At 41.6% G+C, this 19887-nt stretch overlaps 1 protein-coding gene across 3 annotated transcripts in view; it reads right to left on the reverse strand.

Annotated features, from left to right (window-relative positions):
• The window catches only part of LOC128697530 (phosphatidylinositol transfer protein beta isoform), a 37354-nt gene that overhangs the window by 12069 nt on the left and 5398 nt on the right, over positions 1-19887 (reverse strand). For 2 of the 3 annotated variants that reach the window (XM_053789299.2, XM_053789306.2), the window contains 3 exons: positions 17579-17742; positions 16425-16524; positions 5432-5509 (listed from right to left, as the gene is read on the reverse strand). In XM_053789299.2, coding sequence (XP_053645274.2) covers positions 5432-5509; positions 16425-16524; positions 17579-17742 — 342 coding nt within the window. The remainder of the gene's footprint in view (positions 1-5431; positions 5510-16424; positions 16525-17578; positions 17743-19887) is intronic. The other variant, XM_053789314.2, reaches the window with a different exon arrangement.

The following is a 19887-nucleotide window of genomic DNA, read 5'->3' on the forward strand; positions in this document are numbered from 1 at the left end:
CGAGGAGGGGTTACTTCCCTTCTGTGTCTTTTACTGCCACTAGGACCAGCTTGAGAGTCACTGCACCCTGTCGCACAAAAAAACTGTCCACTCCCTGCATGCCTGATACACTCCCTGCCTCTATGCCTGCCTGCCTGCCTTGAATTCTATCATGTTTCTGACTTTCTTTACCAAAGGAACTTTACTAGGAACTTTCTTTGGGCCCATGGTTCCTTATTTTGCAGTTGCACTCAATCAATCACAAAAAAACAATGGATTACAGCGAAATGTTTGGATGAATGCGCAGAGGCTTCCTCACTCACCCAGAGACTCAGCCAGACTAACTCACGAACGCGGCGGAGCGGCGGGTGGACATGTCCAATATAGCCAATAACCAAAATAACGATCTATAACCCGGATAGAATTTTGGCTAAAAAAGCAGGCAAAAACCGAATTGGCTGATATCCAGAACAGCTGAAAACCAAGGTTCCACTGTACTAAGTGTTTTATGCAAAAGCCAATTACTATAACAGTAGTTCTATGAACATGAAAAATCCAAAGGTACATAGCATGTCTTAAGCCATTCACCGTGCAAATGCTGGAAGTGTGTATTTGGTAACAACTGCTACTCAACTTTACTGTAATATATATAAAGTTGCATGTTACTCTACTAAACATTTTCATTTAATAATTCAGCAAGCTCTCATATTCACCTTGAACCTGACAGACTAACAACACATGTAAACATGGATTTCTTAACTTAATTCATATTGTTTTAAAATGACATGGTTCATAATGATTATGACAATTTTTATTACAACACAATGTCAAATAAATTTTAAATTACAAAACAATGTTTCTATTAAGACACTTATCAGCAATGCAGCACCTCACTTGACATTCTCCCCATGCTAGTGGCTTTCTTTTGTGTTTAACAATATTTTATTACATGTAAACTATATATTTATAGTTCACAAATAAAAAATTTGCTCGTTTGTTGGACATAACATATGGCTAAGGTTCTGCTATGCAGTGTAAAGATAAAATTTCAAAATAGGTGTTGCAAGGCTTATGAAAAGTAAGCAGGACTGAAATTATTCCTGCCCATTTATTGTATTTGAGTAGCATATCTTTCTATAAATTAAGTGGATTCACAAGCCATTAGAATTTCCACTCCGTACATCTGGCCATTTAAGACAGAATGCTGGATAAAGCGCAAAGGAAGGTGAATGTGACAACTGGATAATAACTTTTTTTTTTTTTTTAGCAAGTCAGCCGTCTCCCACCGAGGCAGGGTGACCCAAAAAGAAAGAAAATCCCCAAAAAAGAAAATACTTTTATCATCATTCAACTCTTTCACCTCACTCACACAATCACTGTTTTAGCAGAGGTGCTCAGTACACAACAGCTTAGAAGCATATACGTATAAAGATACACAACATATCCCTACAAACTGTCAATATCCCAAACCCCTCCTTTAGAGTGCAGGCATTGTACATCCCATTTCCAGGACTCAAGTCTGGCTATATAAAAATAACCGGTTTCACTGAATCCCTTCACTAAATATTACCCTTGTAATAAAGTTGGTAGAATTACCGACAATATGTAAAGTAAAAGGACACAAGTGCAACTAATGTGACATTTATTGTGGCAACGTTTCGCTCTCCAGGAGCTTTATCAAGCCATTGATAAAGCTTGATAAAGCTCCTGGAGAGTGAAACGTTGCCACAATAAATGTCACATTAGTTGCACTTGTGTCCTTTTACTTTACAAATATTACCCTGCTCACACTGCAACAGATCATCAGGTCCCAAATACCATTCGTCTTCATTCACTCCTATCGAACACGCTCACGCACGCCTGCTAGAAGTCCAAGCCCCTCGCCCACAAAACCTCCCTTACCCCTTCCTTCCAAACTTTTCGAGGACAATCCCTACCCCGCCTTCCTTCCCCTACAGATTTAAATGCTCTCCATGTCATTCTACTTTGATCCATTCTCTCTAAATGACCAAACCACCTCAACCCCTCTTCAGCCCTCTGACTAATACTTTTATTAACTCCACACCTCCTAATTTCCACTCTGAATTTTCTGCATAATATTTACACCACACACTGCCCTTAGACAGGACATCTCCACTGCCTGAAACCACCACCTCGCTGCTGCATTCACAACCCAAGCTTCACACCCATATAAGTGTGTTGGTACTACTATACTTTCATACATTCCCTTCTTTGCCTCCATAGATAATGTTTTTTGTCTCCACATATACCTCAATGCACCACTCACCTTTTTTCCCTCATCAATTCTATGATTAATGTCATCCTTCATAAATCCATCCGCCGACACGTCAACTCCCAAGTATCTGAAAACATTCACTTCTTCCATACTCCTCCGTGCCAATTTGATATCCAATTTTTCTTTATCTAAATCATTTGATACCCTCATCACCTTTCTCTTTTCTATGTTCACTTTCAACTTTCTACCTTTACACACTCCCAAACTCATCCACTAACCTTTGCAATTTTTCTTTAGAATCTCCCATAAGCACAGTATAATCAGCAAAAAGCAACTGTCAATTCTCATTTTGTATTTGATTCCCCATAATTTAATCCCACCCCTCTCCTGAACACCCTAGCATTTACTTCTTTTACAACCCCATCTATAAATATATTAAACAAACATGGTGACATTACACATCCTTGTCTAAGACCTACTTTTACTGGGAAGTAGTCTCCCTCTCTTCTACACACCCTAACCTGAGCCTTACTATCCTCATAAAAACTCTACAGCATTTAATAACTTATCACCTATTCCATATACTTGCAACATCTGCCACATTGCTCCCCTATCCACTATCATATGCCTTTTCTAAATCCATAAATGCAATAAAAACTTCCCTACCTTTATCTAAATACTGTTCACATATATGCTTCAATGTAAACACTTGATCTACACATCCCTACCCACTCTAAAACCTCCTTGCTCATCCGCAATCCTACATTCTGTCTTACCTCTAATTCTTTCAATTATAACCCTACCGTATACTTTTCCTGGTATACTCAGTAAACTTATTCCTCTATAATTTTTACAATCTCTTTTGTCCCCTTCCCTTTATATAAAGGGACTATACATGCTCTCTGCCAATCTCTAGGTACCTTACCCTCTTTCATACATTTATTAAACAAAAATACCAACCACTCCAACACTATATCCCCCCCTGCTTTTAACATTTCTGTCATGATCCCGTCAGTACCAGGTGCTTTACCCCCTTTCATTCTATGTAATGCCTCACACACCTTCTCCACACTCACATCCTGTTCTTCACTCCTAAAAGATGGCATACCTCCCTGTCCTGTGCATGAAATTACCGCCTCCCTTTTTTCGTCGACATTTAAAAGTTCCTCAAAATATTCTCGCCATCTACCCAAAACATCCATCTCCCCATCTACTAACTCCCCTACTCTGTTTTTAACTGACAAATCCATTTGTTCCCTAGGCTTTCTTAACTTGTTTAACTCGCTCCAAATTTTTTTCTTATTTTCATTAAAATTTCTTGACAGTGCCTTTCCCACTATCATCTGCTCTCCTTTTGCACTCTCTTCACCTTTCTTTTACTCTCCATATACTCTACTCTTATAACACTTCTGCTTTGTAAAAACCTCTCATAAGCTAACTTTTTCTCTTTTATTACAACCTTTACTTCATCATTCCACCAATCACTCCTCTTTCCTCCTGCACCCACCCTCCTATAACCACACACTTCTGCCCCACATTCTAATACTGCATTTTTAAAACTATTCCAACCCTCTTCAACCCCCCCCCACTGCTCATACTTGCACCAGTCTCACCCGAACTTCCTCCTCCCTTAGTTTATACACTCTCGCCTCCCTCTTACTTGTTGTTGCCATTTTCCTCTTTTCCCATCTACCTCTTACTCTAACTGTAGCTACAACTAAATAATGATCCGATATGTCAGTTGCCCCTCTATAAACGTGTACATCCTGGAGTCTACCCATCAACCTTTTATCCACCAATACATAATCTAACAAACTACTTTCAATACGTGCTATATCATACCTTGTATATTTATTTATCCTCTTCTGCATAAAATATGTATGGATACATAAAGACACTAAATTTATTGATATAGATGAATGTACTGTAAAAATAATTATTTCTTCCCTAATAAACCAATTTTTTTTTTAAACTTTATGGCCATCTTCCACCAATTCAGGAAGACATGTGGAAAACATATTCACAATATTCAGTCCAAAATCTACTCTAGAATAATAGTACAGTTAATGAAAACAAATTGAAAAGATGAGTAGGAATAAGCATTAGCATATCTAGGATACCAATTCCTGTTGAAACCAGCAGATCTATTAAACATGACTAAGATACAATTTTGATCTACTCCAGCTGTGGTATAAACAATTAGGTACCATAGTGTACCTAAAATTCAAGCATAGAATACTTCATGCACCTAATGGATGCAGTACTAAATTTTACAAAATGCTTAGCAACTATGGAAAAATATTAAACTACTATAAAACACGTGGCACATTAAAATAATAAAAGCGAAACCAACAGCTTTAATTCAGTGTACAAGAATTAAATAAAGAATTAACCATATACTGCATTAAGCTTCTACTACAAATAAAAATATTGTCATAAATGTATTTAAGCCCAGGAATATTTCCCTAAATTATCAAGTTGAAAAGAGGATAAACAATGCTCTTTTAATTACTGTGATTTCTTTATTTTTGTCCCTCTGTCAAATTTTCAGATTAGTAATTTTGTGTGAACAGTAAATCACCAGTGACGTAGGGAAGAGATCTTTGAACTGAAAGTGTTCACCAAATTGGAAAACAGAGCAGTTGGACCTCAACTTACCCAAATTACCCTGAGCTACATTTAGGAATGAGGTCCAAAAGTAGTAACATTTGAGAAATTCTTTGTTTTATGAATACCTATCTGCAGTTACAAACGTGTGACATGTACAAAAGGACAACCATACTTCATACTGTAATTTTTTTTTTTTATAGTTAAGGGATACAAATGACTTGTTCTTAAGTTTAAACACCAGGAACCCAATTTGCTCATGATATGGGACCTTTGGGACCTCAGTGCTAAGAATTTTGGATAAATGAAGCCCAAATGTAAAAGATTCTACTCCCAAGAAGAGATGAGCATTATTTATTATTACATCATGGGGAGCAATAAACATGTGGGGTTTCATTCTAAAGAAAGGAAAGTAAAGTTCAATTCCTTGGATAAAGGACCCCTTACCAGCATCAAAGAGCCTCCCTTGAGAGAAGAGCAACATTAAGTAGAGTGCCATCAATGCTCTAATGATAACATACAGAGGAGAGCCAAGTAAGCAAAGTTCTGTCAAGGCTATGAAAAGCAACAGAGCCAAAATATTGTCAAATCAAGTATTGCACCACTCACATTCTCAGACTCTCCATCATCAGCTGAATGAAGTGTCTCTATGGTAATATAAAAACTGTCCTTCATGTAGCCTGGATTCTGAAAGGCAACTTATTAGTAAAGAAATATTTAAACAGTCTGTTAGATACAAAATATTATTAGTTTAATACTGACATGATTTTGTGTTAAATATGACAAATTTAAGAGACTGATTTAGCATTTAAAATTAAAAAAAAATAGAAAAATGCAGGAAGGAAGAAGGAATAGATAATGAATAAGATGAAGACATGAAAATGAAAATAACCTAACAGATAAGAAAATGTCAATATGCCTTCCAAAGACAGGAAAAACAATAAAGGTAATTGAGCAGTACAACCAACCAATTTGCTTTCCCTGTAATACATGCATCAATTGGCTTATCATATATGTATAGTTAAGCTCTGATACACATGTTTATTCTGACTTACATTTTTAACCCTTTCAGGGTCCATGCCGCAGATCTACGGCTTTACATTCAGGGTCCAAACCGTAGATCTATGTCATGAGCTCAGCTCACTCTGATAAGCTGTGAGCAGTAAATTTGGGCCTAGATATGAGAGAATACATCTATGTGGTATGTGTGCACCACATAAAATAAATCCTGCAGCACACAGTGCATAATGGGAGAAAAAAACAGACCGTAATTTTCGATTAAAACAGAAACTTTGCAGTGTTTTTTTGTGTGTTTTTTTATAGTTGTACAGTGGACCCCCGGTTAACGATTTTAATCCGTGCAAGAGGGCTCATCGTTATGCGAAATAATCGTTATGCGAATGAATTTTCCCCATAAGAAATAATGGAAATAAAATTAATCCGTGCAAGACGCCCAAAAGTATGAAAAAAATTTTTTTTTACCACATGAAATGTTAATTTTAATACACACAAACTGAAAAAGGCATGCACAATTACATGACACTTACTTTTATTGAAGATCTGGTGATGATTGATGGGATGGGAGGAGGGGAGAGCATTATCTTCTTACTGTTTAGAAGGGGAATCCCCTTCCATTAGGACTTGAGGTAGCAAGTCCTTTTCTGGGGTTACTTCCCTTCTTCTTTTAATGCCACTAGGACCAGCTTGAGAGTCACTGGACCTCTGTCGCACAACAAATCTGTCCATAGAGCTCTGTACCTCCCGTTGCTTCAAGACTTTCCTAAAATGGGCCATAACATTGTCATTGAAATAGTCACCAGCACGGCTTGCAACAGCTGTGTCAGGGTGATTTTCATCTATAAAGGTTTGCAGTTCAACCCACTGTGCACACATTTCCTTAATCTTTGAAGTAGGCACAATGGATTCCACAACTGGCATAGGCTTCTCAGGGTTAGCCCCAAACCCTTCAAAATCTTTCTTAATTTCCATACTAATTCTCACCCTTTTTTACCACAGGGTTGGCACTAGAAGCTTTCTTGGGGCCCATGGTCACTTATTTTCCAGAAACAGTACCGAAAACACTGTAATAATACGAAATATTCCGAGTGTATGCTTGGATGTTACCGCGGAGGCTGGCTGGTAAACAATGGGACGGCCGGCACATGTGAGGGCACATTGGACGCGTCTCGGACGAAAATCGGTAAGCGGGTTTTTAATCGGTATGCGCGGCAAAAATTTTGCGATAAAAGTAATCGGTATGCGGAAAAATCGCTATGTGATGCCATCGTTATGCGGGGGTCCACTGTATTTGCAATTCCTTGGTCTCATTTGATAGAATGGAAGATATACTACAGAAATAGAGATGATTTTGAATTGTTTTAGTACGTACTGAAAATGGCTTGAAACTGAGCTCAATGTAGCAGAAATGTTAATTTTTTGCCGATGTTCAAGAGTAAACAAATGACCTCACAAGTCTAATGACAGCTGGTGGGTCTAATATACATTCACAAATGTGGTGATAGCATTTATACAATTATTACAGTATTGCATAACAGTATCATTATTATAATCAAAAAGAAGCGCTAAGCCACAAGGGCTATACAGCGCTGCAGGGTAGGGAAGGAAGCGAGGGTATTGGATGGCAGAAGGGAGGAGGGATGATCAGTAGGTTACAGAAAACAGCGGGGCAGGGGATAGTACGGGGGTAGGGGGTAGCAAGAGATTGAAGTAGAAAGGGCTGAAGGTATCAGAATTTGTGAAGTAAGTCAGTTGTTGTCAAAAAGTCAATGAGAGAGTCTGGATGAAAGGTGGGTCCATCAGCGAGAAGGGAAGGTAAAGAGAGAGCAACAGAGCGAAGACGACGACGGAGGTAAATTCTGCGTGCTCGTTGATAAAGTGGGCAGTCTAACAGAATGTGGCTGACTGATAATGGAACTTGGCAATTCTCACAGAGAGGAGCAGGGTGCCTCTCCACGAGATATCCATGAGTAAGACGAGTATGGCCAATGCGAAGACGGGAGAGAGTAGTCTCCCAACCTCGACACTGGTGATAAGAAGACGGCCAGTTACCTATACTCGGTTTAATAGATTGAAGTTCGTTGCCGAGCATAGTAGACCAACGTTGTTGCCAACGGGTGTGAAGTTGGGAAGATATTGCAGCAAAATAGTCCGTAAATGGAATACCTCTACATGAAACTGGTAGGTCATGTACTGCTGACCGCTCAGCAGTGTCTGCCTGTTCATTGCCCTGTACGTCAACATGACCAGGGACCCAACAAAAAACAATATCTTTATGCTTGGTAAAGATGCGGCGTAGCCAAAGTTGGATACGGAGGACTAAGGGGTGAGGTGTATCAAATTTCTGTATAGCCTGTAAAGCACTAAGGGAGTCTGAGACAACCACAAATGATGACACAGGCATAGATGCAATACGGATAAGTGCTGTAAGGATGGCATACAATTCAGCAGTAAAAATACTAGCCGAAGACAGTAAATGCCCTTGTACAGTGGACCCCCGCATACCGCACGCATCGCATACCGTACAATCCGCATACCGCTCGCTTTTTTCGCAAAAATTTTGCCTAGCATACCGCCCAAAAACCCGCTCACCGCCCTTCGTCCGAGACACGTCCAATGTGCGGCCTGAGCCACACTCGCATGTTCTGCCGGTGGCATTGTTTACCAGCCAGCTTCCGTGGTAACATCCAAGCATACAATCGGAACATTTCGTATTATTACAGTGTTTTTGGTGATTTTTTCTGGAAAATAAGTAACCATGGGCCCCAAGAAAGCTTCTAGTGCCAACCCTACAGCAATAAGGGTGAGAATTACTATAGAGATGAAGAAAAAGATCATTGATAAGTATGAAAGTGGAGTGCGTGTCTCCGAGCTGGCCAGGTTGTATAATAAACCCCAATCAACCATCGCTACTATTGGTGGTACAGCTGCTGCTGTACCACCGTCAGCTGCTGCTGCACTGTCAGCTGCTGCTGCTGTTGTACCACCGTCAGCTGCTGCTGCTGCTGCTGTAGCACCGTCTGCTGCTGCTGTAGCACCGTCTGCTGCTGCTGTAGCACCGTCTGCTGCTGCTGTAGCACCGTCTGCTGCTGCTGTAGCATCGTCTGCTGCTGCTGTAGCATCGTCTGCTGCTGCTGTAGCATCGTCTGCTGCTGCTGTAGCATCGTCTGCTGCTGCTGTAGCATCGTCTGCTGCTGCTGCTGTAGCATCGTCTGCTGCTGCTGCTGTAGCATCGTCTGTTGCTGCTGTAGCATCGTCTGCTGCTGCTGTAGCATCGTCTGTTGCTGCTGTAGCATCGTCTGTTGCTGCTGTAGCATCGTCTGCTGCTGCTGTAGCATCGTCTGCTGCTGCTGTAGCATCGTCTGTTCCTGCTGTAGCATCGTCTGTTGCTGCTCTACCACCGTCAGCTGCTGCTGCTGCTGTAGCACCGTTGTTGGTGTGGCTTATTGAGAATACCAAGAAACAATTAACCCCAGAGGATTTGCCACCCAGGATAACCCAAAAAAGTCAGTGTCATCGAAGACTGTCTAACTTATTTCCATTGGGGTCCTTAATCTTGTCTCCCAGGATGCAACCCACAACAGTCGACTAACACCCAGGTGAACAGGGAAAAATGCCTGGAACTAGTGCTCATATTGGTGAATTTAAAGCCAGCAAAGGTTGGTTTGAGAGATTTAAGAATCGTAGTGGCATACAGTGTGATAAGGCCTGTACTGGAAGAAAATGCCAAACAGGACCTACAGTACTCAGGAGGAAAAGGCACTCCCAGGACACTGTCTCATCAGTCATTGCTGCATCTTCAATAAAGGTAAGTGTCATTTATTCTTCATTTAGTAGAGTAGTACATGCACAATATATATTGTGCATGTACTACTCTACTATTGTGCATGTATCCTTCTCTTTGTGTGTAGGAAAATGTATATTTCATGTGGTAAAAATTTTTTTTTCATACTTTTGGGAGTCTTGCACGGATTAATTTGATTTCCATTATTTCTTATGGGGAAAATTCATTCGCATACCGAACATTTCGCATAACAATCAGCCCTCTTGCACGGATTAAAGTCGCTATGCGGGGGTCCACTGTACAACGCTGTCCGGAAACACTGCTGCAAATCCTGCGCCGTCAGAAGACTTAGAGCCATCTGTGTACACAGCAATGGCATGAGAATGAGAGTGAAAGTGGTCAAGAAAATGAGAGCGGGAAGCAACTGTAGACAGTTGGGCTTTTGAGCAAGGGAGAGAGAAAGAGCAGACTCGAACAGCTGGAACTTCCCAGGGGGGTAGGGAAAAGTGAGATGCTACATGTACATAGAAAGGTGGTAATTGAAGAGAAGACAAGAGTGAATGAAGGCGAAGAGAGAAGGGACGGAGTAAACAGGGGCAGCGAACAAATAAAGAATGTATACTAATATCAGTGACCATTCTACAAATGGAAGGATTGCGGAGATCATGAGAGCGTACATAGTAGCGAAGGCAATGGGCATCACGGCGATCGGATAAGGATGGAAAGTTCGCTTCTGTATAGAGGCTCTCGACAGGGGAAGAGTGAAAAGCACCAAGGCATAAACGTAATCCTTGGTGATGAATGGGGTTAAGGCTACAGAGAGTAGCAGGAGATGCCGCTGAATAGATCTGGTCACCATAATCAAGTTTCGATAAGATAAGGGTGGAATGTAGGCGAAGGAGGGTTTGACGATCAGCTCCCCATGAAAGATGAGCAAGAGTTTTAAGGAGATTCAGCCGGCTGTGGCAAGTTGCCTTCAGAGAGGTAATGTGAGGTTTCCAGGATAACCTACGATCAAAGAGGAGGCCCAGAAACTTGACTATCACTTTCAGGGATACAGGAGCCATAGAGGTACAAAGGATGATCGGAGATGACAGAGCGTCTAGTGAAAGTAATTTGGTGGGTTTTAGTGCTGGAAAATTTAAACCCATGTGTGGTGGCCCAATTGGAAACATGGTCGACTGCATGCTGGAGAGAAACTGTAATAAGGTGACAGTCAGCGCCTGCACAGGCAATAGCGAAGTCATCAACATAGAGTGATGACCAAATATTTGATGGAAGACTAGAGGCCAAATCATTAATAGCAAGGAGAAAAAGTGTTGTGCTCAGAACACATCCCTGGGGGACACCTTCAGCTTGGATAAAGTCCGGGGAGAGCACATTATTAACCCGAACACGGAAATGCCTGTCAGTTAAAAAGTTCTTAAGGAAGGATGGTAGATTGCCTCGAAGGCCTAAGGAGTGGGCTTGGGCCAAAATATTATACCTCCAAGTTGTATCATATGCCTTCTCAAGGTCAAAAAATATGGCAATAACTGAGTGGTTATTCGCAAAGGCATTACGAACATATGTATCCAAGCGTATTAAGGGGTCTATGGTAGAACGTCCCTTACGAAAGCCATATTGACGAGTGGAGAGACTGTTGTGTGTCTCTAAATACCACACTAAACGTCTATTTACTAGGCGTTCCATCACTTTGCAAACTGCACTGGTAAGAGCAATGGGACGATAGTGGGAGGTTTCATGTCCCGTAGTGCCTGGTTTGTGGAAAGGGAGAATGGCGGATTTCCACAGCTGTGGAAGAACTCCCTGTGACCAAATAAGATTGTAAAGGCGTAATAGGACTGCAAGGGCTGACTGATGTAAATGTTGTAGCATATGAATATGAATGTCGTCGGGCCCAGCTGCCGATGATCGGCAAGCTGAGAGTGTTGCCTCCAGTTCTTGAAGTGTAAAAGGCACATTATACTGTTCTTCTCTGAGAGAATAAAAGTCCAAGGGTGCTAACTCTCTGGTAGACTTTGAGGAAAGAAATGAGGGGCATAGATGGAGTCCCTGAGAAATACGGACCAGATGATTGCCAATTTCATTGGCAACATCTAGTGGGTTTGCTATATCAACACCGGCAACCCGCAGAACAGGAGCCGGGTCAGGAGAATATTTACCACTCAGTTCTCGTACTTTTTCCCAGACTGCACTCATAGAGGAAGCAGAGGTGATGGTGGAGACAATCTCGCCAGCAAGTGCGTTTAGCGTCACGGATGACACGGCGAGCGATCGCACGCTTCTGCTTAAATTCAAGAAGTCTCTCTGTGGTTCTATTGTACCGGTACCTGCCCCATGCAGCGCGTTTCAAATGTACTGCACGAGCACAAGCAGGAGACCACCAAGGCACGCATTTCTGAGAATGCCTGCCCGAAGTTTGGGGTATAGAATGAGAAGCTGCGGTTAAAACGGAGGATGAGAAGAGGTGTAAAAGCTCATCGATGGAGGACGAAGAAGGAACCTCTCTAAAAGCAGTTAGGTGTGAGTAAAAATTCCAATTTGCCTGATCAAATTGCCAGCGTGGGATGCGAAGAGGTGGTGAATATGAAGGGAAAGTAATAATGATTAGGAAATGATTGCTGTCATGTAAGTCCGGAAGAACAGACCAAGTGAAGTCTAATGCGGCGGAGGAAGAGCAGACAGAGATCGATGCAAGAGAGAGAGTGAGTCCGAGGATCATAATGGGTGCGAGTACCTGTATTTAAAACATGGAGGGGGTGGGTGACAAGAAAAGCCTCTTAACTGAATGCCACGGGAATCACAGTGAGACCTCCCCAGAGGAAATGGTGGGCATTAAAATCACCAAGTAACAGAATCGGTGGTGGTAATGACGAAACAAGAAAGGCAATATCCGGAATAGATAATGCCCGAGAAGGAGAGAGATATAAAGAACAGAGCGTATACCACCTATGCAAGTGGATATGGGCTGCTGTGTAATGCAGCGAAGTATGAACAAATAGCTGATGGTACGGAATATCAGTGCGTAGAAGAAGGGCACTTTCATTAAAGGTCCCATCAGGAAAAGGATCTGAAGAATACAATAAATTATAGCCTGAGATGGGAGAGGTAACAGCAGAGTGTAATTTTGGTTCCTGTAAGCAAACACCAACAGGGGAAAACTGGGAGAGTAACATCTGAAGCTCACCCCGATTACCCCTGAGGCCGAGTATATTCCACTGTAAATAGGCCATGATTGGCAATGATAAAGATACCTGAAATCCGCAGGTAAGGGTTCCTACGGACTAGAGGGGTTAGAAAAGTCCACATGCGGAGGCAGTGGAAAACGTTCAAGCAGCGAAGGAACGGTGCGCTGTGAAGAAAGGAGTTGCGCTGATGGAGTAGAGGAGAGAGAAGGAGCAGAGGGTGGATCAGTGTCCATTGATGGTTTGGTCTCTGCAATATATTCAGAGATTGCTTCAAGTGTTTCAGAATTCAGAGACATTGTATGGAAGACAATATTGGAAATGGTAGGGGGAGGATGAGTAAAGATTGGAACTGTAATGGACTGTACCAAGGTAGGGGGGGACAGAAGGGTGGAGGGAACTGGAGAAGCGTGGAAGGGGACAGAGGCAGAAACCTGGGAGGTGGCAGAAGAGGAAGAAACTTGGGAGGGAACAGGGGAGGAAGGTACAGTACGAGGAGGAGGGTGAACCTCTACACTTGTAACAGAGCCAGTGAGAGGGGTAGAACCAGGTACAGAGACAGGGAAGGGAAAATGAGGAGGTGGAAGATGGGTAGGAGGTGTTAACGGACCTTTTTTTGACTTTTGAGAAGTAGAGGGACGATTGGGAGGAGGTGTCATACGAGATCTCGTCGCTACTGAGGCTTGTGAGAGAGAACACGAGGAAGCAAGATCAGACCGAGACATTGAAGTAGGGACGTCTGAGCCGAGGACAGCAAAAGAATTAGCTACAGGAGTGGCTATGGGAGAGGTAACCACAGAGGTGGGTGCAGAAGATGGGATACCAGAAGTGGGGGGACGTTTTGAAACACGGGAATAAGAAACACGAGGTAGTCTCCCTTGGAGGCAGAGATGAGAAACTGCCATGGCATAAGAGAGACCTTCTGCCTCTTTGAAGTAACGGATTTCCCGCTCGTTTAAGTAGACTTGACAACGGCGAGAGTACGAAGGGTGAGCCTCATGACAATTAAGGCAAGAGGGAGGTCGATTGCAAGACGTATTAGAATGGTCATCGGCACCACAGACTGGGCATTCGGCGATAGATCTGCAATATTTCGCTGGATGGCCAAATCGCCAGCAATTTCTACACTGTTGCAGTGTAGGGATCACCTTTCGAACTTGTAACTGATGTCCTGCTACATAAACTGAGGATGGGAGTTCACGGCTGTCAAAAGTTAAACGAGCCACATTGCTAGGGTATCGTCTCCGCCCGCGGGCAGGAAGAACGTAAGTGTCTACCTTGAAGATTGGGAGATCTTGGAGTTCCAGCTGTTCAGTGCCACATGTCTGGAAATTTTGTTGAACTATGGTATGGGGCAGAATGATGGTACCACTACAAGAATTGAGGGAATGATGCTTTTCAATAGTTAGAGGAACAGTATCGATATGGGAAAGACAAGAAAGCTCATGAGCCTGGGTAGCATTCTGTACGGTGACGATGCACTTACCGCTCTTAAGAGCATGAAAAGAAATATCTTTACCAACATGGCGTAGGAGTGCCTTGCCAATACTGTGGTCAGAAAGATAGGCAGTAGAGGAAGTCGGTCGTAAAGTGAAGAATTTAGTCCATTGTGCAGTCTGAAACTGAGCGTGGAAAGGTAGTGAAGGACGTGTCGATCTTTTCTGAGAAGAACGAGAAGGTGGAGAAGTATCATCAGCAGGTAATTGTCGTTGTCGTTTAGGCGTGGGACCAGAGTTGGTCCGACTTGGAACGGGCCGGCGATTCAAAAATTGCCGCACCGTAGAGGGAGAGGCCGGAAGCATAGTCAGAGGAGAGCGAAGGTCAGATAAATCGAAGGAGTCAGTCGAGGCCTCAGTACCTGAAGCGGATGAGGAAACAGCACTGGCAAGAGGTACAGAGGCATGAGCAGTGTCCGAAGAGTGGTCCAAAGACGAGGCGGGGTCAGAACGGGGTGCGGTATCAAGAAGGGGCCCGGGGGTACCAGGTTCATGGACTAGGGCTGCCATGGTTAGGTTACTTCTTTCTTTTTGTTTTTAAGAAAAAAAAGAAAGAAAAGAAAATAAAAATAAAAAAAAGAATAAAAAAAGGGGGGACCGGGGAGGGATAGTTCCTAGGAGGAATGAAAGGGCCAGAAATCTCCCTCCGCACCCAAGAGGACCTCAGCACCGCAAGTAGCACAGATGCAGCATGGAACCCGTGCCATACCCTACCCATCATGCCAGTAAACCGGCAATCCGGGATAGCAACCTCACATCTGCCGAGCTACCTCGGTGGACAATAGAGAGGGCGGCCGGAAATCCGCCACAAAGCATACCTCCTTCGGCCACCACCCCCGGAATCCGAAAGGTGGCTTCCAGAGATACACCCGTCGCCCAAGAGACACCCAAAGCCACCCTCCGGGATACCGGAGAGGGATCAGGACATCCCCAGGCAATCCAGATTCCACTGCAAACTACGCCACCGACAAGAACCTCAACGGAATGGGATGGACCCCGGTACCCTTTCCCCTACCTAGGAACTAGCGTGCCTGTGCAAAAAAAAAAAAAAAAAAAAAAACTCCAAAAAGGAAGGGCAAAAGGGAGATGGGGAGGATGGGATAGGGAACGGGGGATTGGGGGGTAATTAGGTTTGGTCTGAGGAAGTAGACCGACAGGTCTAATTCCTCAGACCAAGAGCCTCTTCACCACGCCAAGGAGCCCCCCTTGAAGAGGTGCATAACAGTAAATCTTCTATTTTATGGTTTGAATAAAAATTCATTATGTGAATAAAAAATCAAAATGGAATCCATATGTAAAGCCTAAAAACATAACTAATGAACAGAGGAAATGTTAGTTTAGTGCCAGGAATGCCTGCATTGTTTATTCTGGACCCTATTTTGAAACTGGAATACTTTGAACTTTGCAATAAATTGGCCAAATTACCAATTTCCGGTCACTATTTTGTTGTTGAAACAGTTGATTTGGTCATTTCTTGTGCTCAATCGATAGAATAAAAGTAATACTAGTGAAATAGCTAAGAATTTGGCTGACTGGAATACTGTAATTGGCGTAAAATGGGAGTCAAAGTCGGCAAAATTGCCGATGCGTAAATATCGGACACATCAAAATTCGCGAGAGTATAATTTCGTCAATTTTCCATCAAATTTCGTAATTTTTGTTTTATTACCTTCAGAAAAAGATTCTCTACCATTTCGTAAGAAAAATAAAAAAATTATTTTTTGAAAATTCTTGGACCCTGGTGCACACTTTGAAATTTGGCCTCTGGACCCTGAAAGGGTTCAATTTTATGAACTCAAATGCATATCTGTTATTTATCAAACTACATCTAAACACTGTGTAAAACTATTAAATGAATAAAATTTCAGAGAAAATCAGAATAAAACCACTCCAAAATATACTAATTACCTTTTATATAGAATAAACCCCTCAGTAAGATGAGTGGGCTGGTTTACTTTCTTGGGATATGAGGGGCTAGCCCATGCTTGGAGCAAATAATGTCCAATAAACCTTTCAGATTACAGAAATAAACTCGTATAATGTAAACTGTGTCTGGACACTATTCCTATATGGTACAAGCACAGTATTAAAAAAAAAAAAAAAGTCATGGTACATACCGAGATGATTGTTCTACAGTAAGGATAGGCATTCCATGCTTCTTCATGAATCTCTAATGATCCCTCTGGTGCTAGGAGACGGATAAAGGATGGTACTTTGCTGGAGGAGACAATCTTGGATTAGGGTATTAACAAGCTTATACACATAAAGAAGTACAGTGGACCCCCACATAAAGATCAGCTCCCAACTCGACCAATTATGTAAGTGTATTTTTTAAGTGCTTTTGTAGGTGTATTTTTGGGGGTCTGAAACGGACTAATCTAATTCACAATATTTCTTATGGGAACAAATTCGGTCTACAATGGCACCCAAACAGACTTCTGGATTGAAATAATATCGTTATGCGGGGGTCCACTGTATAATGTATGCAAATTAATGATCTTGTTCATTACATTCAGTGAAGAAATTGTACTTATTGCAGGACTTTTGGCCATTTCATGGGTTATTTTTTTGCATCTTCATATCTACTTCCTATGTAATTTTGTAGTGTAGCCCAAATGAACTTTGGCTTGTATAGCCATGGTGCACGGCACACTGTAATAAGAAATCTGAAGAAAATTAAGTTTTTAGTCAGTTCCTCAAGTACAACATTACTTACCTACTTACTAATACATTTATTTTCCCTAATCTCAACCACACTGCACTTCATTTATTTTAATTCTCCTGCTGCATTTTTAACAAGTCTGCCCTGTGAGAAAATTTCAGGAGAATAGCAAGTGAGAGTCCAGTCAAAGAATGACTGGAAAACAATGTTCCCATTGCTATAACTCGACCCTTGCAACCACAATTAGGAGAGTACATAGCAATATGGAACAAATGCTGTGGCTCTGAGTTATGCCTTTAATTTCTGGTGCCATGATGAGGTGAAACTCTTAGCCATTCTCTAATATTTTCTAGTACACACATCCAGTAGATGAGACTGCTGTACAAGTATTATTATTATTATAATAAAAAAGAAGCGCTAAGCCACAAGGGCTATGCAGCGCTGCAGGGTAGGGAAGGAAGCGAGAGTATTGGGCGGTAGAAGGGGGGAGGGATAATCAGTAGGTTACAGAAAACAGCGGGACAGGGGATAGTGCTGTACAAGTATGACATGTCCATCTATGCCTATAATGCTTTTGTAGAAGAATAGTCAGTGTTAACATATCAATACCTCTTAAGATGGTAAATTTTGTAAGTGTACTGTCCACTGCTGTACTTGTCCCCAAGCAGTGGATAATTATCAAAGGGTTCATTTTTGAGAACTTCAATACCTTCACCACCTCCTGTTTCATTTTTACTGGCTTCAGCAACACTGTACAGCTGTGCAACTTGATACTGTAAAGAAACATTTACATTATATATATTTTTGATCTTAATACATTACCATCTGTATGTTATGAAACAGATGTATAAACTCTCAGCAAAAATAATTCTTACATAATAATTACTGGAAAATGCAAACACAAAATTATGATGCAAGACTATTACTGAGCTTTTCAGTGTTAATTAAGCTTACCGATTAACAAACTCAAGCACGTACCTGGGCAAAAAACTATATTACTATAATAAAGACCAGAAGTCATTAAAGCAAGTTAAACATATTACCCCAATAGTTTAGCAATTACATTATGCTACAAAGCTTTAAAAAATAAATCCTGCAAGCAGTCCACTTAATACAAAATATATTCTTCAATCACTTATTATCAAATAATTCATGTATTCCTGAACCTATTGCTTTTAAAACACATTTTAAATACCTTTGTAACTTATAAGGTAAGGCATTACAGTCACTGATCTGGAAAAATTTTAGAGGATGCTCTTCTTAGTGATCATCAAATATGAAAAAAATAAATTGCCATTTTCATCATTGCTTCATCCTCATTTCAATCATCCAAAAATAATGAAACATGTTGGAAAATATTATGGTATAAATGTCCAGTAACACCAGACCTTTTCAAACATGTTCAAACTCTCATTTTTTTTATTACTAAATGTGCAACTACAACATGCTTATCTACATTCCAATCATCATTCACAACTGACTGACTAGTAAGCAATCAGGCTTTCTATCTGGAAACTTATGTACATGTATATCAAATCTTTCTTTTTTTAACACACTGGCCGTTTTCTACCGAGGTAGGGTGACCTGCCTCCATCACTGTCTTGCCAGAGGTGTGCCAATACTAGTTTAAAAATGGCAACATATCTCCATCCCTCCTTCAGAGTGCAGGTACTGTACTTCCCACCTCCAGGACTCAAATCTGGCTAATCAGAATCTATTAAGTAAAGTAAAAGGACACAAGTACAAATAATGTGACATTTTATTGTGGCAACATTTCGCTCTCCAGGAGCTTTATCAAGCCATTACAAACAATACATGGACACAGTGGGTATATAAAGGCTCAGAGTGAGGTGCAATACTAGTGAGGTACCATTTCGATGTTCACTAGTGGTAGTAGTAGTAGTGACAAAAGTAATACAACATGGTAGAGCAATGTTAGGTAAGACACATATGCAACAGTTAGACAACTTTACTCCGAAACGTTTCGCCTACACAGTAGGCTTCTTCAGTCGAATACAGAAAGTAGGCAGGAACAATAGAGATGTGAAGACGATGTAATCAGTCCATCACCCTTAAAGTCGTAGAATTTGAGGTTGTCAGTCCCTCGGCCTGGAGAAGTTCAGTTCCATAGTCAGGAACTATCAGATAGTTCCTGACTATGGAACTGAACTTCTCCAGGCCGAGGGACTGACAACCTCAAATTCTACGACTTTAAGGGTGATGGACTGATTACATCGTCTTCACATCTCTATTGTTCCTGCCTACTTTCTGTATTCGACTGAAGAAGCCTACTGTGTAGGCGAAACGTTTCGGAGTAAAGTTGTCTAACTGTTGCATATGTGTCTTACCTAACAACCTGTCGGTATTGTATACCATTTTGATGTTCATGGTAGAGCAATTAATTCGTACATGAGTAAAAGGATAAAAAAGCTATTACTTGGGTAACATAAAAATAGGTTGGACAAATAAAGACTGGAAAGAGGCAGCCTGTTTCAGTGTTCATTCTCTGTAATGTTCTTTGTGTAGTATAACAGGAGAGACTATGTGATGGCAGGGTTTACTGTTTTCAGGAGGATTCTTGCTAAGACTTCGGAGATGGTGAAGCTGCCGTTGTTTTGTTTAATTGTATTTGAAACAGCGATCAGTGCTGATTCGAGGCACTTGCGTCTGCGTAAATTAGTTTCTTTGATCACTAATTGGGCGTCCCTGAATTTCATGAGATGATTGGTGGAATTTCGGTGTTGTACACAGGCGTTGTTCAAGTTATCGTTCCTACATGCGTAAATGTGTTCATTGAGGCGGGTGTCAAGGATTCTTGCTGTTTCACCTACGTAAATCTTGTCACAGCCTCCACAGGGTATAGTGTAAACTCCTGCATTGACTGGTTCGTGGTGCTTGGATTTTGTCCTGGTTAGATC

Source organism: Cherax quadricarinatus, chromosome 31, assembly GCF_038502225.1.
Source record: "Cherax quadricarinatus isolate ZL_2023a chromosome 31, ASM3850222v1, whole genome shotgun sequence".
NCBI lineage: Eukaryota > Metazoa > Arthropoda > Malacostraca > Decapoda > Parastacidae > Cherax > Cherax quadricarinatus.